The 26,463-nt window shown below is 37.7% G+C and overlaps 1 protein-coding gene across 3 annotated transcripts; it reads left to right on the forward strand.

Moving 5' to 3' along the window:
* The first annotated feature begins 6,636 nt into the window (after positions 1–6,636).
* On the forward strand, positions 6,637–25,990 carry LOC149283297 (noelin-3-like). 3 transcript variants are annotated; one of them, XM_089497679.1, is made up of 7 exons: positions 6,637–6,771; positions 7,297–7,304; positions 15,622–15,757; positions 19,256–19,411; positions 19,633–19,852; positions 23,623–23,729; positions 25,313–25,990. In XM_089497679.1, the coding sequence occupies exons 1-7, from the start codon at positions 6,637–6,639 to the stop codon at positions 25,988–25,990; spliced, it is 1,440 nt and encodes a 479-aa protein (XP_089353805.1). The 3 variants fall into 3 exon arrangements, with proteins under 3 accessions (XP_089353805.1, XP_089353804.1, XP_089353806.1); XM_089497678.1 differs by lacking the exon at positions 7,297–7,304 and adding an exon at positions 14,113–14,130 and having other exon boundaries at positions 15,617–15,757; XM_089497680.1 differs by lacking the exon at positions 7,297–7,304 and having other exon boundaries at positions 6,637–6,765; positions 15,611–15,757.
* The last annotated feature ends 473 nt before the right edge of the window (positions 25,991–26,463 follow it).

The following is a 26,463-nucleotide window of genomic DNA, read 5'->3' on the forward strand; positions in this document are numbered from 1 at the left end:
AAAAATGCAGTACAAGGAAATATTTTCTGAGATGCATGCACACTCTGCAATGATCAGCTAAAGCCCTGGAAGGGTTTATAAATGTATCCCCGCAATTCACCATAAATTGTTAAATTGTTCCTCTAAGTGTAATTTTTTTGTGTAGCTGTGACAAGCAGGTGAAATGCTATTAGCTAACCCACAAATTGTACCTCTGCAAACTACGCCCTAGAGGATACGAGTGTTATACACGTCATTCTCTCTGTCCAGTATCATTGCCAGAAGGTACCACTTTCAAAATTCACTGTACCCCTGAGTGCACTACTTTTCTCTCCCTTACTGCTCACATTCATGCACTTGCACCAAGGCTAAGGGAATTTCACAGCTAAGAAATCTATCATTTTCATTTTGCAGAGAAGTTGAATAAAAATGGTTCTAGGGCTAAGATATTTCACTACAGTCAGGGATGATTTCCCAAATATGAAGGGTACCAGGTAAAATTGTTGTGCAGGTTTTGTTCCCTGGTTGATCACCAATGTCTACCTAAAATAAGAATTATTCTCTAGATGGGGAATAGGGGAAAACATTGAGGTTCTTAAAATGGCTACCTTGCCAAGCATGGCAATCATGCTTAATCAAAATTGTTCATCATGATTAAAATCTTACTTACATATCAGCTCACGTTGTAGTGTTATGTATCAAAGTTAAGTTTACTTACCTAATGATAAACATTCTTAGTAAGACGTAGGCATTCCAGTCAGACGGACAAGTGAAATCAGTCCTGGCTGCACGCTACACTTTTACTATGTAAAGGTAGGTAGGTGGAAGGGTGCTATCACTATTTGCCCAGTGGGCCCAATGAGCGGCCCGGGCTTGCCCAGCAACAGTGCCAATGGTACAGTAGCCTGGCAGACAAGCCAACATGCCAAGTAGTAGAGGGACATTGCGGGGGACAAGAAACTTGAAATAGACTTCAATGTATTAGCATAAAAACAATCAGAAAAATAATCCTTCAATATAAAGACAAGATGTCTGGCTACTGCTATGTTGTCATCAAGCATAGACAGTGTTTCAGCTCAAGTTTGTGAAAACATCTGCTACTTTCCAATTTATCGTATATTTTTTAAAATCACAAATGAAAATAAAGTATGAAAAAATAACATGTCAAATGTAATATGAAAATCCATCAGTATTAAACAAAGTAAGCACTTTCTCTTATTATTCACCTTGAGTGGCATAAGTGTGATGCAGTGAAAGTTATTCCTCCTGCTTCAGGCCCTCTGGCAAAAGTCAGAGCCAATAAGACTCTCGGATTTATAACTTTCTGTGTTTCTTTCGCTAAATCAATAAGCTGCCTGTGTAACTCGTTGAGAATCTCATATCTTCCCTTAGTGGTGGGGGCTGTGTGGAAGGTAATTTCACGGCTTTGGGCCTGACGGGCAGAGCCTGCGGTTCTGCTTATAGTTGTAAAGTTGATTATTGTTCTAAATTGCTAACTAACCAGTTTACAGAAGCATCATGAGGACGCACACCGCAGGGAAGTGAAAAAAAACTTTTACCAACTTTTAAGGTAACTAGCAAAAAAATAAAAAATTAAACCAAGGCAGTGCAGGGAAAGTATTGGGGTAATGGGAGGGAGGGAGGGAGGAACAGGAGGAGTGAGAGAAAAGGTAAGGGAGTGAGTGTGGTAGGCATGGAGAGAGTGAGAGAGATGATAATGGATTTATAGTGAGAGTGAGTATATATATGCATGCATGTATGTTACAGTGAATGAGCATGTGTTAGCATGTGTTAGCATGTGTGTGTGGGTGTCCTATGCATGTGTGTGTCCTAAGTATGTGTGTGTATGAGTGTGTATGTAAGCATGAATGTGTGTTTGTGTTAGCATGAGTGTGTATGTGCATGTATTTACACATCAGTGTGTAAATGTGTGTTGTAATTTGTGTACTTATGTTTGTAGCATAAGTGTCTATGTTTGTTAGTGTGAGAGTGCATAAAATGTGTTGCCAGTATGTATGTTATTTACCGAGGTGTGTCCTATGGGTGTATTTGGCTTTACCTGACCCCTGGGCTAAGAGGTGCCAGCCCGTCCCATGCTTGGAAGTGGGGTTTTCTTCTTCTTTTTTCAAATACAGCGAATATATATTGCTTTTCTAAACATTCAAAAATGCATTCGGAAAAGTTTCCATAACTTGACACGGCTCAAGATATTTGAAATTGAATTTGCTTTTACGCATCAGACTGGAAGAAGCAATTTTGTTTTGCACTCTAAAAGAGTACAACAGATACACAAGTGAGACACAGGAAAAAAAGAAGAGCTTTGCAGGAGTATGAGAGAGAAAAAGAGAGAGAGAGAGAGAGAGAGAAGAACACATATGCACTATGGCAATGGTCGCAATGAAAGTTTGCAAGAGAGTTGTGGTTCATTCTAACACTGAAATGTTCCATCAGCAAGAGGGGTGAGGTGGCCCTGTGTAATGCATAATTTACTGAGTGGGGGAAGTTAAATAAATCTAATTTAACTATGCATTTTACATTACCAGCCAAGCTCTTCCTGCAGGAGAAGCTCACTGGGGTTGACCTCTAATAATGTATGGTGATATCAAGTTAAACCACTACTCTCCTGAAAACTCTTCCTTTAGTGACTAGATAACTTTTAAAGACATAGGCTCAATCACACAGAGAGACTTACAGACAGAGACAGTTGAAAGGAATAACACACAGTTTACCGATAAGTCAAATGTGATTCTGTCAATGGGACCAAAAAGTGCAGTTTCAGACATGACCTACTTTCAGGTCACCATAAACCATCATCCATCAAAATGATTTGGGTGATATAGTTTAAACTGGTCTGTATGTGAATACATGTATGTTTTTAAGGAACTACATCTCAACATGACAGCTGGTAACAGCTTGATAATTTCTATTTGAAGGTCAATGCTGCTGATGCCTATAAAGTTACTGTATAGAATGCTTCATTTTACACTTTATGACCAAGACTATGTGGACAACCCTCCTAATTATTGAGTTTATTGCACTTTTATAGTAAAAACCAATACCTATTTTAATATTGGTTAACTTTCTGTTTTTTGTTCCTAATATATCTGTCATTGTTTCTTCAAACACACACTGCAGGAGGTGGATAAAATACCAAACAGTGGATATAAAAGTGGAGACTATTATAGTTGCAAAAACCTATATAAGTGCTTATGCTTTTGGAATGGGATGTCCAATAATATCATATAGGTGTGATGGCCAGGTGTCCACATGAATTTAGTCATATAATGTAGGACAGCTTCATGTTAATATTTTCTTTGGTCTAAACTGGATATTTTCTATAGGGGTAGACCATCACTTGTGAAATAAGATGCACATGTCTTCATAGATATTCTTTAGCTGACATCTACATTTTTTAAACCTAACAATATAACATTTAATTACTGAATTCTTTTGTTTGTACCAAATTCAAGTTCATTGAAAATGGTGAATCCTATTGCTTCTGTGACTACTGCCATGGACAGAAATGTTTAGCTCGTGGAAATAAATTAGTGGTGTTATGAGTAAAAAAGGTAATATAGACAATAATATGAGGCTATATAGTCGGAGATGTTATAGAGACACTGTATGAAGCATGGGACATCATTATAGGGTCAGATTATATGGAGAAATGAAGCAGGTTATTGATCATTATACATTTCAAGGAAAGATCATAAGGAGTATTTTTATGGAATAGATGAAGTGTTAAATTAGCTTTTCTAAGAAGGATTCTTAGATATATGACACTTAGTGTTCTAAAGTATAGATTTAAAACATCCATACCTTCCACATCTAATCTACTATACTTGATGTTCAAGGCACTTAATATTTTTATGGTGGATAAAACTATCAATTTTGTACCATAACATTTTGTTTCAGCCAAGAGATGTGTTATGTGGGCTCTGGTAGAAGAAGAATGCATGTTTATATTCACCATGGATCCTAGACTTCCACATTTTGATCCATCATTGTTTAATGCTAAACATGTCCCTCTAAGAAATATGTTTTTTTGGAAAGCCTATAAAAAAGTTTTGGGAGAACACAAAAAGTCTGTTATTTTACAATTCATCACGTCTCAATTTGCATTCACAGACACAAGACTTCTATTGCCAAACTATGAAGATAAATGTTTCTCCCAGGAGCACATTTTGCTTTGTCTTTAGAATACCAAGCATTTGTTAGGATTACACAGTAGTTGGTCAATATAGGTGAATTTATTTTGCTGTATTGAGACATTATACATTGGATCAATTAACCTTTGCTTTGTAAATATATAGTGGGCTATGAAAAAAAAAATGAAAATGGTTATTTCTGTGAAATTTTTATAATTGTCATAAATAAGTGTGAAAATGTGCTCTTTTCTAAACAAGCAAATCATAACCGACTGATAAACAAGTTAGTGCCACATTTCTATAAATAATAATAACAACAAATGAAACATTTTAATTATAATTGTTCCAGTAACAAAGAAGCCTACAATAGTCTGTAGACCATTCATCAACACCTTAATTTAAAATGAAAAAAAAAACCCAAATCAAATGGACTAGGTTTATCATAATAAAAAACTTTTTTATAATATACCTTCCTGTACAGTAAATGCATCATTATTTTGTTGTCAGATCTATTTCATTAGCCTATATACAAAAAGGAATGTAAATCATGTAAACCTGGAAGACATGATACTGTGTGTACATCACTGCAATAACACAGGTGTAAGCAAATCATGGATAAAAGCATATAATGGAGGGTCATAATAGTCATGTGTGAATAAGCACCAAAGCAGCACAAATTACATGAGGTAACCAGTTTGTTTCAACCATGACCATAATTTGTAATAAATTAAGTATTCGTATTTATTCATTTTTAACAAATGGCCAGTTTTTATGCAGATTTACATTTCGTGATAGTTAATGCCTGTAGACATTAAGTAGCCATAACCAGGTAGTGATAGACAACTTCATATTTTTCATCTTCTCCAATGGTCTCCAACTGTTGGGTTGTGGTGCCCACCAGATAACAGGACAATGGCTGCCTAGCTCTGCAGTAAACATATATTTTTCAATATCTAGCATGATCTATAGCTAGTATGTTTTTGGAGTAGATGAAGAGCCTCAAGCATGTTTGTAAAGTCTCAGTGATAGTTTCCAATTGATGTTGTGATCCCCAATGAATTACAATGCAACGTTGAAAAAAATTTTGTGCAAGAGAAGACAGTTCCTTAGAAAGAATTTCAGCCATGGGACACCCCTCATCCTGAGGAGAAACAGATGCCATCAAAAGTACCTCACCACTTGTCAAGGTTAGAGGTATAACACAAAATACAAAAAGCTTAAACTTCCATGAATGTACCCTGCTTTGGAACTATATGACTTTATGGTGACGATGAAGATGCCGTTTTGCATAACAATAAGTCAGTGATGTGATAGCACAGACACATTGTGCATGTCTAGTTACAAATATGGTAATTACAAAATACATTAGTAGTTTATGTAGGGACACAATATGTATATAGGTTGAACTTGATGGACTTTGGTCTTTTTTCAACCTTATGAACTATGTTACTATGTTACTATGTCTTTAGTGCTAGCTTTAAAGGGCCAACCTGTACACCAAGAAGCCTTCAAGGACCTAGGGCATGGAGTTTCCTGGAAAAGTTTCCAAAAGCTTGTATTATGCCTCTGACTGATAATAGCAACAATGTTGCATGAGTTTATGGGGTCCTGTAATGTTTTGTGACCCCACTTGATGTTATATGATCACTGATGTCCCATTGTACACATTGAGGTACATTGAGGTATGATAGAATCTAAGGAATACACATATATCTTTATTTGAGTTCCAGAAACAGACATTGATGTCCTCCAAATGTAACTTTTACCATGATGTCCCTACAAGAAAAATCGTCTCCAGACTTCCTATTTTCCCCACACACATCCCAGCCTCCTAGATTATCTTTGTGGTACCCAGCAGCACATGATACATTTCATAGAAAATAACTTTGTACATTGTACATTGTGTTATTCCGAAAGATCACATATTTAAACTTCCAGAAATAAAAAATGGACAACTTATATACTTCTGTGTTTCTGTAACTTTTAAAATGTATGTAAACAAGGTGTGTGATCTCATATAGATTAAAAAGAATGACCTATGTGTCAATCTATATATCCATTTTTTTTACCAAGAAAAATCTCTATAATAAGATTCGAGTTTGATTTTCTTTAATCCCGTTTAGATCAATTCACGTTAAAAATCTCACCCCCGATTTCAAGGGAATCTGTCTCTGAAGCCGTGTAATCACATTTACATTAAAACACAGCTTCAAGCAGTGTAGTATGGTTTAATATAAATGCCAAATTTAATAAAAAATCTATACTTTTGTCATATTATTCTTGGAACGTCTTTGGTATGGGCAGGTTTGCAATTGTAATCCCTTCCGCCCCTGGGAATGGGCTGTTTGTATTTGAAGTGAATGTATGAGTATTTTATGAGTGTGCGTGTAGTTTACAGCAGGCAGACTCTCCTGTTGGATGCTGTTTGTGGCTTTCTGCAGTTACTCCTCCCTCTCCTCTCCATCTCTGGAGCTGATCAGTCACTATGAAACTCATTAGCTAACCCAGGATGGGCTCTTCACTTCTCACACTTGGTGCTCTCCTTAGCACTATGGCAATGATCTCCAACTGGATGTCCCAAACCCTCCCCTCTCTGGTTGGACTAAACACCACACGTATCCCCACAAGCAACTCCCTGGTAAGTGTCCAGGCTGTGAATCTTCTCGCACTGTGATCGCTATAGGCATATCAAGGTTAACCCTTTCATGGACAGGTGTTTTGCACCTTGGCAGAAAGCAGCTAATTACCATCAATGTAATTAACAAAGAAGGGACTGATTAGTTTGTTGTTCCCCGATACTGCTAATTATATTTTTCTACATGCAATTAATTATGTTTTTCTTTTCCTCCCTTGTACCCCCTCTGGCAACCAAAACATCAATTAATTTAAGTTAGATATTGAAAGGAATTCACTATGTGCAGCCACGGAATGGTTCGGAATAAAACTGATTGTTTGTTGAGTTGAGTATTTTCTTATTGGTTATAGTTCACTATAGGGGTAGATAAGAGAGGTATTTTATATTCACAGAATTCTCTGCTGCAGGTCGGTGGCAATTGCTGTAAATCCCGGTGAATCTAATTGTGTTTGTTTTGATTGCGGAAACTGGGTTTTGTTTACAGAGAGATAGTGCCGTAGTTATTTCTGCTGTTGGGAGACTTATAATAAACAGTTCAGAAAGTGTTTGCAGTCTTCCCTGTGGTTCTGGGAGAAAATGGTTAATTCACATATTAGATCTCCATATTAAAGTTGAAGCAATCGCTCTGATTTTCAGTGTTTTAAATGTAGCTTCATTAAGTATTTAACGATTGATGTATCAGCGGCGGATATGTTTCAGCTGCTGGAAATCTAGTAAGAATATTTGTAAGTCTCTGTAGGCAAGGCTAAAAACATACAGTATTTTGATGTTCTCTGTAATATCCTTCTTAAAAGGAATCTTTTAAAACCAAGAGTGTCGTTGGGGGAGCCAGAGGTTACCTATTCCTAATTAAACACTGAAAAACTATTTTCAGTTAAAACTGCTAGAGCAAGAAAGGAAGTGAACATGAATATTAAACAACTGACTTCATTGCTTGAATACAGGTGACTCAACTGATGATATTTAAATGTCCCAACAAATAAGGGCTTCTGTGAGATTTCAACCAAGTTTATATACCTACTCAACACTTGGATACTATCATTGGTAGCTAGCTATGTAGATTCTTTAGGAAGGATGGTTGAACAGTTGATATTATTATATATATCATATTCTTCATTGGCGTACAATTGGTAAACAGGACATAACAAGTGGTACATCATAAAACAATTTGAATTTACAGAAACAAAAGGCGAGGAGGGCCCTGGTCAAGCAAGCGTACAGTCTTAAACAAGCTTCTCTTAGGACTTTCACTTCGCCAAAAAAAGGGTTCCTAATGCATGGTTAGATTGACCGACTTCTTGGGAAGTCCAAACTCTGTATAAAATTTAATACCCAAGATTCACAACTGAATTTCGGACTAGGGGGACATTTGTATCCATAGGTATGAGCAAAACAACTTTGCACCAAAACATAATTCCCCGAGTACCAAATGCAAGCACGGTTTGCAGATATAGTTCATGTTGTTCTGCATCATGCATATTAGGTGAAACAAATTCACATCTTCAAGATCACATCCTTATCACACGCCACACTATTGCAGTCGGGAGCACAAGGGTTTCATCGATAGTGGGATCAGAGTGAACTGACCTATACTTCATGCATGCATTCCCTACAGATAAAACTTTTTAAATGCAACTGGTACTTGTATTTGACATAAAATGAATCAGATGACGTCACTTTATTCTTTTCTTGTCTACTTATAAAACACCCTTTTGATTCTTGCAGAGACTAACAAGGGTTCTTTACTGTAGTAGTAGCAGTTGATGTAGTTAAATAATCACCATGAGACTAGTGTCCCCATCCTTAGATTTGGATCCATGGTTGGGGGACTCTGGGGGGGTTCAATCTGAGCACATTGCTGTATTGAGGTACAGTAATGGATTTAAATTGATTTACCTTTCTCACTACTGCATAGACATGTAGATGCAATCAAGACCATAAAACAGCCAATTTACACTGAATATATGCAGGCTAAGCATGCTGCTTCCATCAGTACTTCCCGCAATCCGTTTTCTGCAATATAAGCACAGAAAGACATGATATGGTGGAAATGTAAGTTTGAAAATCCCATGGGAGACAAACGTTCATTCTAAATATCCAGTGGTTTTAGCGCATGTGGCCGGAGGTAGAAACTGTCAAAGTAATGGATCCTTCCATTTAGTTTTAGTTAGCTGATGGTTTGTTCACCCCAAGTGACTATTAAACCACATAATGTACCCACATGGAGTTCAGGAAGTGATTTATTGTGAATTTATAAACAGTATAGCAATTCCCTGTAAATGTATAGATTTTTTTGGCCAGGCTAACAACTGTCGGATCTTTATATGTGGTATTTAGCTGTTCTCAAATATATTGATTTGACTTAAAACAAAACAAAGTAAAGAACAAATGTTTAGATGCTAAGGAATAATAATAAAGTACTAAGACACCTTAAATAACCGTAGTCCTAAAAGTTGTTTTTTTTTCCCCTTAAATTTATTAACACATATTGGAGTGGATTTTTACTTCAATGCACTTTACTGCATGTATTCTTAATTTTTTGGAGTTACAAAATGCTTCATATTTAATTACTCATTTCTACGGCCCGCCTCTACTCAATCCAGATGCATACTTAGGTACACTTCCTACTCTGCAATTGGATGAGTATACTTCCTTTAATTTCAATGGGAGTGTTCAAATGTATATGCAAAAAGCAAACTTAAGTAATCTTCCTGCATTTAGTAGAGACAGCAAGGGGAGAAGGAAACTGAGACAGTAAAATGCATTGGTGTCCATAATAAACAGACTCCAATGTGGAATGTAATAAAAATACAGTAGACCTGGAATATTGCTTAAACACAAGGGTAAATTGACCATGCCAAGTTTCAGCTTTTAAATGGAACTAAACTTAATCATGAGGTGCTTCAAGGTTAAATAATTCTGTTCCTATATTTGCCATCTACAGTAGAATTATCAATAGTAGTAGATTATTCCAACATAAATGTGACAAAACCTTAATATCCTTTTTTTTACATTATTTAAAAATGGAAACAAAATGGACAAAAGACAAAATTAAATATTTCTCTGAATCCTCATTCAGTCTATTTGCACAAGTCTATTTATCGTGGAATTCAGATATAAAGAACCGTTTTTCTTTAAATGGAGTTGTTCCTCCTGCCACATTGTCCCATTCATTTGTCACAGAGTTAGACAGCAACAATCTTTGGCAAGAGTCTAGTGTTCCAACTGCGCATAAGGCGAGACAGACAGAATGCAGTACACGGGGTCTGTCTGCCCAACTCTGTTGATTGTCTATATTCCTGGCAGAGACCAGTGGAAGCTCTTTTACTTCAACGGAAAAAGGGAACATCAGCTAAAATGCAATATTCCCAAGAATTACATTTTGCCATGGGCATCATTGGAGACCAATTCACACGGTATAAAAAAAAGTAGACATTATTAATGCATGAGCAGTAAAACCCAATAAGAGTTAAATCATCTCTTAGAAGAGCATTCTTTAATCATGGTTTTATGAACTATTCAAATGTAATTTAAAATACTCCCTGGAGCTGTCATTTTATTTGTGATTTTATTGCCTTTTTCCCATTGAAAACAGAAACTTGTAAAAATCTTTCTTAACATGTCATCAAGTTGAAAGATGTGCTATACCATAAATTATAATTTCTTGATTTTCTTCCTAGTAATTCAGGATACTAAGAATGCTAGAACAGCTCCGTAAAAGTGTGAAATGGGTTATCACATTCCATAGATACATTTTCCACAGGTGTGAGAGAATTCCGGATAATAGGGAAAAAGACACATGAATGTAAGGCACAAAGGATGTGATTAAAGTGAAGAATTTACCGTTTTAGAGTTTACTTGGGACATCAATTAAAGAGTTAGGGGTTTTTGTGGTAAAACATGCCTCTTGTGTCCCGTTTTTCACAGGACAGACCCTCTGATCTCCCTTGACCAACCTAGGGAGATGTAGATCAATGGGCCACCTTGGGGCACTCTGAAGCTCAACACTGTGAGGTGACTCTACAGGTAAATCGGTTGGGTGGTCACAGACCCCAAAACAGGTATCTCAATTTGGACACCTAAAACATTGAGGTGTATGGTAACATGTAACCAGACTTTCAGCCATGTGCATCATTGAGCAGAGAATTATCTGGAAAGCACAGTGTGTTAGTGTTGCAAAAAGGAACTTATCTCACTATTACATAGGCTACATTTAGAATTGAGCTAACATGTTGTTTTGGGAAATGCAAAAATGGAAGTTTAAGATTATGGGCCATCTTTTCCATGCAATAATGAAAGCATAGCTTCCAAATGTCAAAAATTATTTTTTATTTGGGTCTTATAAGGGTCATAGTAACAAAGTCAATCAATTAAATTCAAATTATAAAAACCCCCATAGAGGCACAGACCCAAGCCATGCCTCCCCTATCGCCCATCCCATTCCTACTGGGATGGTGAGGTTATAGATTAAAAAAACACCCACTGGCCATTGGTTGAGGGGGTTAAAATCAATGAAAAATACTTTGGAGGGACACAGACCCCATCTCATGCCCCTCCTACATATCTTTCCTGTATGGTAAGTGGGTTTAGTAAAAAAAAAATAAAAAACATTGAAAATAAAGTCCTCAATTTTCAGCTCAATGAAAGAGGTCATCCAAAAACTATAAACATGATTAAAAAAAAGAAGAAAGAAATGCCACAAAAAAAGTAAAAGTAATACACGGCATCAAGGCTGCAATTTTAACGTAATCCCCTCCATCCCACAGGACAGGGATAAGGAATACAGGATAGAATCGGCGCTCCTCTAAAAGAAATTTTATTTATTTTCAAAACCCTTATCCCAATGAGCAGCGGATGAGGTAGTGGAGTATATAAGGAAATATGTACCCCCAGTGGGGGGGGGGCATTAGTGTTTTTAGTGTTGTTTTAAAAAAAAATGTTTTTAAGTATTATTTCGATGCAGCAGGGGGAGGTTGTAATTTTGTGAATTTTGGCCGAGAACACGTAGCCTCACACCAAGGTCAGTTAGCTTAATATGTAAATCAACTATAAATGTAAATTGTAAAGAGTATCCACTAAATCCCTTCCATTTTTAGCAGCTGTAGACTGAAAACATCATGGGCTAGGGAGTTGTTTTTAGAGCGTATTTTTTCCTTAGTTTTACTGGAATAAATATTCTTGTTCTTGTCAGTTTATCCCCTGCTTTGTACCTATTGCAAGGTAAAGGTCTGTTTGTATAGAAAGACCTTAAAACAACAATTTGCAGAACACATTCACTGCGGGATGCTGGATCAGTTGCAAAGACTGATGTGTGGATAAAGTAAGATGGAACCTTAAAGTTAATGATCAAAGCACAGTGTGTTACTCTGTCTGCATATTAGCGAAGAAGACACCGCGTACCCTTAACTGCCTTTGAAGCACATAAGTCTTTTCTGTAGCCTGAGGGAGGTCTGTGTTCTGACATATGTAGCAAACCCCAAGAAAAGGAAAATTCCCAGATGAATATGAACTTATGCTAAAAAATGGTTTACAACTTCACAGAGCTTAGTAAGAGAACAAAATATCACTTCTTCCCATTAAACCCTACAAAACCGCCTGATGTCTAGTTACAACAAGGCAACTAACGCCGCTCCAGATCTATTTGAGTGTGGCTAGCTGGGCAATAAGGGTTTAATAGCTTTTTGGTAAACTGATCACATATGCGTAGTTGTGCGTTCATGTACGTTTTCCCCAAAAGGCTCATGTAGGTGACAGCAAACAATATATAGCAGAGTTGGCATATAAAGGATGAGATTAAATACCATAATTATAGGAAATAAACATAATCTAGGAATAAAATATAAAACAGTATGTTTGTTTGCACCTTTTGCAAGTTATGGTCCGGAAAGCTCATCGGACATTATTCTTTTTAAAAAAAAAAATATTATTATTATTTCATTGTGTTATAATGTCTGACCTCCACAAGTAAAATGGGATCAGACAATTGTTATCTGTAATGCTGACAGGCTGATAGAACAATATTTCATCTTTCAGGAACTATTATCTTTTTAACAACTGTTACATTGGTAACCAACAGCTTCTCTAAATCTGATCAGAGCCTCTGTGTTTAACTCTTTGAGTGTTGGGGGTCAGGACACATGGGGAAATATTTTTTCTTTTTTGTATTTGTACTATTATGTAAGGTGACATGAAGCAAAGGTTTCTATGGATAGCTTAACCATCACCTAAATATAACCAGAACAAAACTAAGAAAATCTGCCTGGCCTTTCGACTGCCCTATGGATGGGGGTCATCTGTGAAGGAAAAATCACCTGCGACACAACTTGTGTGCCCTATTCCCATCGCATGGCCATTATGGCTCAGGGCAATAGGCCAACGGGGTAATATACATCAAGGCAAGTTGGTTTTGACCTGCACAGAAATTAACATGCCCTCAGAAACATACAAAATAAATATAAATGGAGACATTTATTTCAAAATAAAAAATGCATTTAGCAGTCCTTGCATATGTTGCATATTAGCTATTTCTAGTGATATATGTGTAGTTTATTTCATTACAATTGGTAAGATAAAAATCCCAGTGTGCGACCACCATTCCTTTTAGCGGCTCCTCATTTGTTTTTCCATTCGTCCGGAGAGCAGTTCCATGGCTCGCAGTCCCCCCAGTAGCCATCATTTAATCAGACATTAAGTGGTCTGAGAGATACTGAGCTGTCTCCTGAGTGTGTCCGGGATCATCATTACAAGCTGTTATTAATAATAACTGCTGCTCGCGGGTACTGTGATCTTCAATCATACCATTATTATCATAGCTGTGTGTTAAATTCTCACTCTCCCAGTGTCAGGCGTCACCTGCTAACCCGAATCTGATATCCGCTGTGCCGAGACCAGACTGAAATATAGTACTTTGCCTAAGAGATGCACAGTGTTGGTTTTTCCCTGTCTTATATGTATGCACTGCTTAACATACTGCTGTTATACAGTATATAATATACTTTACTGTGTTACAAACATACTGTGGCATACTATACATAAAAAACACTGTTTTAATGATCTTTGCTGTTTAGTCAGTTAGACAAAAGGGGCTCAATTCAAGGGCCTGTTTAAAATTATCACACCACTAACATCCTAATTCCTTCAAAAGGAACCTAATCCTACACAACTCTTTGCGGATATATGTAGAGCGTACTTATATTGGGCCTCTGAATTACTTTATACACCCATCCCACACCATTCCCTACTGACCACACCATGGCCTACTGACCACTTTAACTCATAGATAATTCATTCTGGAGTATTTACACCTCGCAATCTATGCTCACTATGCTATGGCCAGTGCAACAACACCAGGAAAGAACCAATATTTTTGTTTCCACGACTATGATATAATATAACATTCCTGATGTTAAAAAAAAATCTTTGCATCCTATCGCCTTAAATATGATTCCTGAGGATGACTGGGGCTTTCCAATCCCAGGCTGAATTGTTCTGGTATTGTTGTTTGAATACAGTTGTAGAAAGCAAAGGTAGTATCCTACTGAGCATCCAAGGGTTTGCTAATGCACTGGCACTGCACATATTTAATGATTTTGTAAGTGTGTTGAACCAAGGCCCCACTTGACCTAGATCCGATCTTGTTCTCCTGACTTTTCTCTCAGGTCGTTATCAGGCCATCTCATACATAAATATAGCTTATAGTACTGCACCACCCATAACATATAGATATCTGTTAGCAACTTAAAATAAGAGACCTCAGAGCACTTTGCTGCTTCAAAATAAGGTTTTGTCAATGTCTAGCATATAGATCAGAATCTGACTGATGTTGTTAAACACACGCCACTCAATGTTGATTGAGAGCTATTGATATGCCCCTGAACAGTAATAGGAGAATGGAAGCACAAATTGCTACATATTCCATGATTTGTAAGGTACAGCTTCTTCAATGTAAACAAAACAACTAGAAGAAGTCAGCGTAGTTTGCGTTATTCGATATAACTACTTGATGAATACACTTTAATAGAGACCTATAACACTGTAAGAGTGGAATGTTAGATTGATGTTAGTTCTCGTGAAAAGTTGCAGCCATAACCAATGCTTATTAAACCCTCCAGTGCCATTTCCTCTTCCATAACACATGCTGTTATCGTCTTAGTTACCATTCATTTTTATTCTATATAATTCAATTCAATATTTGGTGGGACGACCCTTTGCCTTCAAAACACCATTAATTCTTTAAGGAGTGTTTCTGTGGTTTTTTTGAGCCCATTCATCCAGTAGAGCATTTGTGAGGTCAGGCGCAGATGTTTGACGAGAAGGCCTGGCTTGCAATCTCCATTCCAGTTCATCCCAAAGGTGTTCGATGGGGTTGAGGTCAGGGCTCTGTGTGGACCCCACATTTGCAAAACCATGTCTTTATAGACCTTACTTTGTGCATAGGGGCACAGTCATGCTAGAAGAGGAAAGGGCTTCCCCAAACTGGTGCCACAAAGTTGGAAGCATACAATTGCCCAAAATGTTTTTGTATGCTGTAGCTTTAACATTACCCTTCATTGTAACTAGGTGTTGCATAGGTGGCATCCTATGACTATGTTTAAGTCACTTAACTTTTCAGCATGACCCATTGCCAATGTTTGTTTATGAGATGGCTGCCTATGTGCTTGATTTCATACAGCTGTTAGCAGTTAGGTGTGGCTGAAACACCTAAACTCAAAAGTTAGAATGGGTGACGTACTCTTTGTCATGTAGTGTATTTGTATTTATTTATAGTACATGTGGCTCCCTTTGCACCCTGCATATCACTGGTTCCTGTTCAAGCCTACTTACAATTTATTCTTCATGATTCCTGCAGACCCAGATCAGCCCTCGAGAAGGATGGCAAGTATACAGCTCAGCACAGGACCCTGATGGTCGATGTATTTGCACCGTAGTGGCTCCAGAACAGAACCTGTGCTCAAGAGATGCCAAGAGCAAACAGCTCCGTCAGCTTCTGGAAAAGGTCAGTGAATACATTGATCCCAGTCACTGAGCACCCATGGACTTGACTCATGATTGATAGCACTCGGGTATCGCTTGATGCCGTTCCTGTATTTCCTACAGGCAGGCCAGCTGGCCACAAGCCAACAGATGACTTTTGTGCCCACTATCTGTCTATGAAAAGAGATGGATACTCTCTGCTTCCCTCCAGAAAGGGAGGTTTTCATTTACAGGGTGATGTTTTTATGGAGCTGTCCTTCAGAGAAAATTTAACCAAAGTTCTATTTGTATCAAAGATGAGGGGATACAGGTGTGGGGTACAGATACACCCTGAGGGCCTCTCAAATGGTACATTTCCTTATTTTCACATCCTTCATACCACTAAACATACCATGGAGAAGGTATATAGTAGGCCATGCACACACCCTACCCTTGGTTAATTAGTATTAGTGAATATATGAGTTGTTATGCAAGTGTTTGCACGCAAAAACAAATGGATGAAAATGAATGAAGTCAAGTGTGATCAATAGCATTAATCCTTTACTCAACTGACTGATCGACTTCTCAGTGAATAGAGCAACAGCCCAAAACATATTTTATATTCAGGCCTATATATTATTTCATCCATCATACACCATTCTCTTTTGACCAATATGATATATATCCACATACATCTCCCACCTTCTCACAATCCGATCAGTATACTTTTAAGATCCAAGGAATGAAGCATATCAGAAATCAGTACATTTTCTGAATCATTTCATTTACTATTCTTATGCAGCAAAAAAGCAAATTTGCTATAATAAACAAATATTGGCCAATTATGTTTTATAAAGGGGAGAATCCTTTCTGACGCCCAAATACTTCCATGTCTACTCTATTGGATAGACCCCCAGATGAAGGAAGTAAGCGGCCAGGAGCTCACTGTCCCATATACTTACTTTTGGATTTCTGCAAGGTCCTTGTAGATTTATAATCTTGGTTCTCTTATGGATATTCTGGAAATGGTCACAGTTAACGCCTATCGGTGGCAGCATTTCAGCTTGGGATTCAGGTGCGTACCTCAGATGGCTTAGGCTCGACATCAACGAGAACAGAAGGGGCTTAAATGTTCATAAGTCTAAAAATGGATAGATAGATACATAGATAGATAAATAGGTATGCTAACCATACATGTTTTCTATAAGTCTGCATGAATAATGACAGAGAGACACAGTGTTGAGGATGTTAGCTACCATAAATTATCAGTGACCTCCTGAGTCACAGATGTGGTGAAAGCTGCATAAATCATTGATTCATCAAACTGCCAGCTCGATAGCCCTCTCATATTCCCCTGCCCCAGACACCCCTCTCTCAAGAGAGAAACCACTGTCTCTGCCTAAAGCAGACAGGCTCTTTTCACTAGCAATGATAAACAATCTCTAATGGAAGAAGCAACGGAGCAACACAGTGGCTTGAAACACATCCATTACCAAACCACCAGTCAAACAGACTACAAAACAGCGCATCGCATATCCTTGCGGAAATTAAATTGTTAAATAGCCAAGTGTAGACAAAGCATTCCAGCTGCTTTGTTTAATACTGTCTCAGCTGCTATGTACAATTAGGGGAAAAAACTCTCCTGTTTATCCTGACCTCATATTAGACAACAGGTGAGACAAAATATCAGATTATTTACAGCGGATGAATGAGAATAAGAAGTCATTATTTGATACTCAGCACCAATGATATTTCTATGGCACAGAACACCCTATAATCATTGTCCAGATGATTATCAGTTCCAAACTCATCTACTAAGACAATTCACACATGATGGTAGAAAAAAATCATATTATCCCAAAGCAACCAATAGCCTAAAATGTGCATGAATTCAATAAAAAAAATAATTAACTTATGTTTTCATTCGCTACTTGTTATTACAGCCTGCTCCATCTTTATAAACAATATATATATACCGGTATATATAATTCTGCCAGAATAGCGTTTACTGGTAGTGGTTAGGGCATATAAAACACATCTGCCACCTTTCCCAAACATTACACTTTCTGATTCAGTATACTAAATAATTATACTAAATAATTTAATGTTTTTATTGAAAAAATAAAAATGAAATATTGTGATGTTTTTATTTCATTAGTGTAACATATTTATATATCAGAAACTTGCATACATGCATGCCATGGGAAGTTAAGTCTCCATTCCCAATATCTGCATGGTTATTTCACACCTACTGTCAAGATGATGATTTCTGTTTGCAAGACTAGGTGAGGTTAAAATGAGTATAATAGGTTTAATAAATTAATTTGTGCAAAAAAAGACATGGAAACAACAATTCCCCTTGAAGCTTGCAAAGAGAGATAGTGTTATGATTATTCTAGTTTTGGCCAACATAAAAAAACTCATCATTTGGCTTAAAAGGTGTTATTTATGGATCCAAAATGAAGTAGGAGACACAGCTATTGATTTTAGCATTTTCATGTTACTCCTTAGTCTACGATGTATCCTACGATGAACTTGATATACATTGAAAATAGAATTGCCAAAAATATAATTAAAAAATAATTTTTTAAAAAATAACTAAACTCCAATGCCAATTTTACTTGGTTGGATAAAGGTTGAGAAACAGATTAAGTATGGGGACCGCAATGTCCAGCCAAGAATATTGATTTTGTGTTAACTTAATAATATATTTGCAGATTTGGAGGCATGCTTTGCATCATTATCACATTTTAATGTCCATTTATTGTAGCCAAACATACCACTGATGAGTATGTTTCTAGAGTGCAATCCTTCATCTGAATATAGGACACGATCTCCATGCTCATTGAAATGCACTTTGGCAAATGCCTGTTTTTGTGTTCATCCTTTACAAAAGCTTTCCATCTTGCAAATCTTCCATAAACACCACATTAATGCTGCCGTCTTATATTATTACTTTTTAAGATATTACTTCCTGATGATGTTGCCAGACTACTAACAAAAGCTCCGTTCCATTTAATGCATGTTTTCCATGGGCTCCTTTTACTGGCACCGAGTTCTTGAACCTAATAACGGACACTATGGTGGAAACCTCATGTCAATTACGATATGAATCATATGGAAGAGGCTCAAATACTGAATCCTACTGATCATAATCCTGATAGAGAATTATTCAATGTGGTCATTTAATATGGAGAAATGGGCTCTGTCACACAACTCGATAATCAGTAGTGACAAAAGCATATAATAGCTTCCCCTATAGCTTCCCCTATAAATAAACACCTTTTTGAATTATCAGCAGATGCCCCCATGCATTTGCACTGCTTCTCCACCCCCAGCTCCTTGGCTCAGCCGAACAGCTTTAGTTTGGGCTCACGTAAGAGTTCTAAGGAGTGAAATTTGACTCCTTATGGTCATGCACACATTGTTTTGATTTCTGTTGGTGCACTTTTTGCATTTCGGTCTAAATTAATCGATTCAGCTCCTTTATATATTATTTTTCTATAGTTTACATGTTCATTTTTGCCTCTGCTTCCCTCAGGTCCAGAATATGTCCCAGTCCATCGAGGTACTAAACCTGCGTACGCAGAGAGATTTTCAGTACGTACAGAAGATGGAAACTCAGATGAAAGGGCTAAGAGCTAAATTCAGACAAATTGAAGAGGATCGAAAGACACAACTCAATCGCCACTTCCAGGTAATAACCAGTAGGGTTATATATACAGTATATATATATATATATATATATGTGCACAACTGTATGATGAAAAGCTAAAATATATGGGGGGGCAATATATCAAAGGAAGGTAATAGGGAAAGGTTATGAGAAAGTCTAATAGCTTCAGGTCAATTCTATTTTGGTAGACATGTTCCACTTCTAAGCCCACTGTTTCATAAAACACTCTTCTTCTACCCTAGGATCTGAAGGAAAAGATGGATGAGTTGCTGCCTCTGATCCCTGTTTTAGAACAGTATAAAACAGATGCCAAGCTCATCATCCAGTTCAAAGAAGAGATTCGCAACCTGACTAGTATCTTGACTACCATTCAGCACGAAATTGGAGCTTTTGATTATGAAGAGCTGCATCAGAGGGTGCTTGGACTCGAGACCCAACTCAAAGAGTGCATGAAGAAACTCAGTAAGACCCAATATTTTCTGGTACAATGTGTATGTTTCAGAGGTTGCCAACCAGTAAATCAGCAGCTGAGGATAGAAATCAGGCCAGACCGGGACTGAAAAGCTAGTAGATGTTTGCCTTCTTGCTGAATGTGTGTGGCCACATGCTTTTATAGTGGCTGCACTACGCTGGTCCTGCACTTCTGCAGCCTGTGGCCATATGTATCCAGCAGATGGACACACATTAAAGGGTTACATCAGTGCTCAAAGCGGTCTTACAGGTGGCTGGAAGAAGCTATTGTGCATTTGTCTGGTGTCCCCAACTAGTCCAGGCCTGCTAAGATATCATATAATGTTTCATGAGCTTCAGGGTGGCTATACTCCCCATGTTATGTTTTTCTGTAAAGGATTTGTCATTATTATCAGACATCCTGAAAAATGATGCTTATAAGGCAGAACCTTTTCATATTCATATTACTGTGTGGGGATGTGCCCACTGTCTTTTCTCATTTCACATGAGAGGTAATTATTACTAGCAAATGCTTATGCTGGAGGAGGAAGGTATCACACTACAAATGCAAAGGATAGCCCAGATATGGAACATAACCCCAGTTCATCTCCTGGCACTCTCTCACTTCAACCACATAAAATAGTGAAGGGTCTTCTCTCAAAATACAATTAAATAACCTTCTTCACCATAGCAATTTTAAATGCGGATTGCACATTTCATTACAATGCCATAAATCAAGGTACAGAATTATCAGAAAGTCTATGAGAGCCTATAACATTAACATTCTACCATCTCTGGGACCAATATGGCTGGATCTATTTGGAGTAGGTGTATAAGATGAGTTGATGTACGTGATCAAATAGAATACTCCATCATTTACACACACTGACCTATGTTTTATGCTACTTCCTCCTGATGAAATCATTTATCTTGCAAAGCTTTATTGAACTATATATGGATTTACAGCTATTGTTGTATACATGACAGTCTTACTTAAAACGCTACCGAAAGGTGGGTATATTTCTCACTTTGTGCTTCTGAGATGTTTTGGACCATATCTTGTAGTTTCCAATATTGGGATTTAATAAAAAATTTATTGTTTTTTTTTTATTTTGTAACTTCAAATGTATTGTAGTGTTTTTTCAGCAGTGTGATAGCAAATCTTAACTGCAAGGTTTATTGTTTTGAAATGGTTTATTGATCGGAAATTTGTGCATTTTAAGACTAATTCGTGGTTGTATAAAAGCCATTCCACTGGCTCTCCCTCATTTAATTCTACACTTAGGTGCTTGAGAATTTCCTTTGCTCACTTAGGTCTATAGATTATTTTCTGACAGCTAGAGAATAAGGAATTTTCAACACCATCAATTATAGTTATTTATGTTATCAATCTTATATTCCTTGCAACACAAAGGCTAAGTGACACTCAAACGAGGAGGTGGGCTTCATAATAATTGTACAATCCATCATATGGATAGTGGACCTGTTACCGGAAATAAAAATGTGTAAAAATCAGAAGAGCTTTAATAGTTGACAGTATCTTGCGTTAATATTTTTTTGCGGCAGTTTTTAAAGGTGCAGTTCTGTCTGTCTGCTAAGTCTTTTGTAATTAAATGCAGCATTAGAAACATCATTCCTAGTACAGTTGAAATCTTTAAAATTGTCTTCATTTATTATGTTTGCCAGGAACACAAAAGAAGACATTGATAAGTTATTTTGATGTTTTTTTTAATGTAATTAAACCTTTAGAGGAAAGGTTCGATAGGCAAATCTGCTGAGGATAATTTGCTTAGCATACTAAGAGCAATGAATGTTTTGTCTGAACACTTATAAGGTGCATCTCTCATTGTAAAAATGATGTCATCGCAGTGCACAAACTTTCACCTATACATTGTGCTATTTCTGGTGCAAAGAGGACATTTCCTGGATACATCAGACTTCCGCTAAATGCTTGGAGGCATATACATTTTTTATATGCTTTAGAACCGGTACAAATAAGTAAAGAATATAGGGTTTAGGTGGGTGCCAAAAGTTGACATTTAACAACAGGTATGCTGAAATATATTGTTCTAAATATAATTAAAAACTATTATGTAAAGTTAATAGGTACTAGTATATTGTAATACAACATAAACATTAAATTAACAACATACAAAATGAACATTATAATTAACATGTCAAGTCATGTCAAAGGGCCCTGCTCTTCTGAGCTAACGTACTATTGTACAATCAAAGCTTACCTTTGCGGCTAGGGATTTATGAATATGTTAACCTATTCTGAAAAAATATAGGTTTTCGCATAAATATAACTACAGCAAAATTAAAAATATTGGCCTGACCTCCCAGGTAGAAAAATTTGTCTGGATGCCTGGCAGTCAAAGAGTTAACTGTATCTTCATAAAAGAAAACCAAAAAAAGCAAAACACTGCAGAACTTGGCAAAGGAGAAGACGCTTCTCTAACCTTTTCTTCTGTACTTTAATCTGTTGCCCAAATTAAATTAAATTAGGTCCAGCATTTTCTCCTAATGAAGAGCTTCTATTTATTCATTAAATCTGTGTGCAGATGGTTTTACTCCTGCATGTGTGTTCACGGGGAGTCCTCTGGAATAAATCAGACGCACTGTTGAGAACATTTATATAATTCTTACCTAATTATTGCCTGGATTTAGAATAACAAGATTTCTTGGTGGTAATACATTTTAGTGGAAGATTTGATACACTCAGAGATGGAAAGATGTCCTAATCGGGCTAATAGGTTGATATTTTAATGCTTTCCTTCCCAAAAGGTCTAGTCCTTCAAAGCACATTGATGATCATTGATGAATACAATGTGGTAATTTCTGTATCCTGGGCAGTTGGCTCTTTGTAAAAAGAGTTTAGAGGGTCTCAGTGGTTTTGGTGTTTAATGGTGCCTAAGAGCAGGGGTGATCCTGGGGGCAGGATTTTCGCAGTGCACCTATCGGTAGGCATGGCTAGACATTGATGTGTAATTGCCCATCACTACTGTTCCCACCCCTTCCTGTTAATCCCTCCTCTTCTCTACTATATCCGTCCCTTCCTATTAATCCCCCATCCCATCATAACCTCGATGAACAGAAATCATTTTCTGAGTGACTGCATGCAGAAACAAGTTTGTCCACTTTCTAACAAAGCATTACTAGCTGTATAAACTCAATATTTACAGTAAAATAATATATAAAATAATCAAAGCCCTCTTGATATGGCAGACCAAACATTTGCTTACAATGTAAATTAAATGAATCAATTAAAATAATTAAAATTAATTAAACTTGGAAATTAATCAGGGTAATAACTAGAGTATTAACTCACCGCATATCACTAGTTACTATATTAAATATTAAAATAACATTGGCACTATACTAAAGAAGTTCAAAATAAATAATTTAATTAAATAAAATGGTTAATTAAATAATATGGTTATGCAGCAGCTAGCAACATAAATTTACAGACACAGATGAACTACTACAAGGTGCCCGTCACACCCAGACACTAACACACACACCAAGACACTAACACACACACCCAGACACACACTCCCAAACACACAATAACATGCCCGCACACACACTCAAACACTCGCAATAACAATAGAACAAAGCATGGGAGGCATGTTGTATGGTTATGCAAAACTCCATACATCTTGGGCCAGCCAGAGATTTGACTGGTTATTTAGAATGTAAAACAAAATCTTGGGTATAACTGATTTCCACATAGCTCTGTTTTAGTTTGGACACAATCTCCATACTTCTTGTCTTTCTAGCTTGTGGGAAGCTAATGAAAATCACTGGGCCAATGACTGTGAAGGCATCTGGACCAAGGTTTGGAGCGTGGATGACGGATCCCACTGCATCAGAGAAAAACAATCGTGTATGTATAAACAGCGAGAGATAACATTTACATTTTTGATACAATGACAAAGTTAAATATATACTATATATATGAAAACGAACACAAAGAGTGCGTTTTCGTGTTCGTTCTGAAGACACGCCGAAGAGAAGACAGCGGCGGTAAAACGTAGGCGAAGACGAAGACACACACCACGAAGATCTTCGTGATCGTCTTCGTCTACCATTCTTCCCCCCCCTTCTAACTTACCTTGTCTTCGCGGAATCGCGGCAGTTCCCGGAAGTGGAAATCCGCAGGTTCGCCGTCACGGGTTACAGGGCAGTGCGAATTAGCCTATTGGTCGCCTACAGGGACCTCCTCTGGCATCAACCAATTGGTTGATGCCAGAGGAAGACCCTGCAGGTGACCAATAGGCTCACTCGCACGGCCTTTGTAAGTTGTAAGTTAACCCCTGACAGCGAACCTATGGATTTCCGCTCCCGTTAACCCCTTCGATGCTGCGTTAGATAAGGGGAGCGGAAATCCGTAGGTTAAAGGGCCGTGCAAGCGACCAATAGGCTCACGGCCCCTTAACGCTTTAAAAAAAAAGTTAACCCCTAATAAAAGTTTACCCCGATGCTGCAACTTACCCGGCAGATCCCACTGGTCTCCCTGTTCTATCAGTTAAATGTCCGTACAAGCGACTTTATTGGTCGCTCGTACGGACATTTATCTGATAGAACAGGGAGGCCAGTGGGATCTGTCCGTAAGAGCAACTTTATTGGTCGCTCGTATGAACATTTAACCCGGCACAGACTAACTAATTGAACAGGGAGGGAGACCAGTGGGATGTGCTGTGTAAGTTGCAGCATTGAGGTTTTAAAACCCCAATGCTGCAACTTACCCTGCAGATGCCACTGGTCTCCCTCCCTGTTCAATTAGTTAAATGTCCATACGAGCGACTTTATTGGTCGCTCGTACGGACATTTAACTAATTGAACAGGGAGGGAGACCAGTGGCATCTGCAGGGTAAGTTGCAGCATTGGGGTTTTAAAAGTCTGCACGAGCGACTCTGTTGGTCGCCAGCAGGGGGCCATTGATTGATGGCAGACGAGCCCCCTGCTGACGACCAACAGAGTCGCTCATACGTACATTTAAACTCCTGGCGCCAGAGCTGCGTTAACCCCGTATTAACCCCTTAACCGGGAAAACGAAGAAAAAACGAATACGAAGAATGTCCACGAATATTCGCCCGAAGAGAAGACGGGAACAGGCGAATATTTGCGGAACACGAAGATTTTTTCCCCCCCGAAGACGAGCACGAAGACGAACACGAAGAGCCCCCTGGTGCCCAAGTCTAATTGTTAGACTTGACAATATTCAGAAATGAATCTACTTTTAAGCGTAGGCTACTAAGCTACCTGCTTTTCTCAGAAAGGTATGCAATATAGCTGTTTATGTGCAACCAGGTTACTCACAAGCAAAAGAGCGCTTTCATTACATAATCTATTTTTACACTGCGCATTTTGCATGGCTTACTAAAATGCAGTATGCTAGACTATTGTATTTCTGCAGAAATGAAACTAATAGTAGAACGGATGTTGTTGCTGCTTCTTTATTTCTAGGTTTGGTACATGGAAGGATTTACAATAAATAAGGTTGTACGAGAATACAAGTCTATGGCAGATTTTATCACGGGGGCAGAATCCAGGACTTACACGCTCCCAGTCAAATGGGCTGGTACTAGCCATTTGGTGTACAATGGATCCCTCTTCTTTAACAAGTACCAGAGCAACATCATCATCAAGTATAGTTTTGGCGCTGGGAAGGTTCTAGCCCAGCGTAGCTTGGACAATGCCGGCTTCAACAATGTCTATCCTTATACCTGGGGTGGATACTCTGATATTGATCTGATGGCTGATGAGTTTGGGATATGGGCTGTCTATGCCACAAACCAAAACGCTGGCAATATTGTCATCAGTCAGTTAAGACAGGATACACTGGAAGTGGTAAAGAGCTGGAGTACTGGGTATCCCAAAAGAAGCGCTGGAGAGTCCTTCATGATCTGTGGAACTTTGTATGTCACTAATTCTCACCTTACTGGAGCCAAGGTACACTATTCATACTCTACCAAGACCTCATCCTATGAATACACTGACATTCCTTTCCACAATCAGTACTTTCATATATCCATGCTGGATTACAATGCCCGGGATCGTGCCCTCTATGCCTGGAACAATGGTCACCAGGTGCTCTTTAACGTTACCTTGTTCCACATCATCAAAACAGATGAAGATGTGTGAGGTGGGATTTAAGCCTTCTTCCAGCTGGAGCACATTTCCAACTTTTGCCAACAGTTCAACAATTCTTTACTTTACCCCCTTGCTCACCATACCATTCTTTCTTCAAAGTTCTTGATTCTCAATAGCAACCCTCTTCATTGTATTCCTTTCTCTCTACATTTCAAGCTACTATTCTTTAATTTTGGTTTTCTAATTATAATGCATCATCTGGTAAGATTTCGGCTATTAAATGTTTTGTTTTTTTAAATAAGGCTTTCTATCAGATTGATAGCACCCATCTATGTTCATCTCTAATTGGTGTACTTTCTTAAAAAGCAACTTGGATTACATGTTTGGCCTAAATAGTGTACAGGTACGTTTTTGTCATAGCTAGCAAAATGATATTTGTAAGGTTAATTCATGTTTTTCCATATATTAATATATTCTTCGCACTATATAGTGTTTAACCATCATGCATTGTTCAGAAATCCTGT

Source organism: Sceloporus occidentalis, unplaced genomic scaffold, assembly GCF_023333645.1.
Source record: "Sceloporus occidentalis isolate IW3139 unplaced genomic scaffold, rSceOcc1.0.p SCAF_106, whole genome shotgun sequence".
NCBI lineage: Eukaryota > Metazoa > Chordata > Lepidosauria > Squamata > Phrynosomatidae > Sceloporus > Sceloporus occidentalis.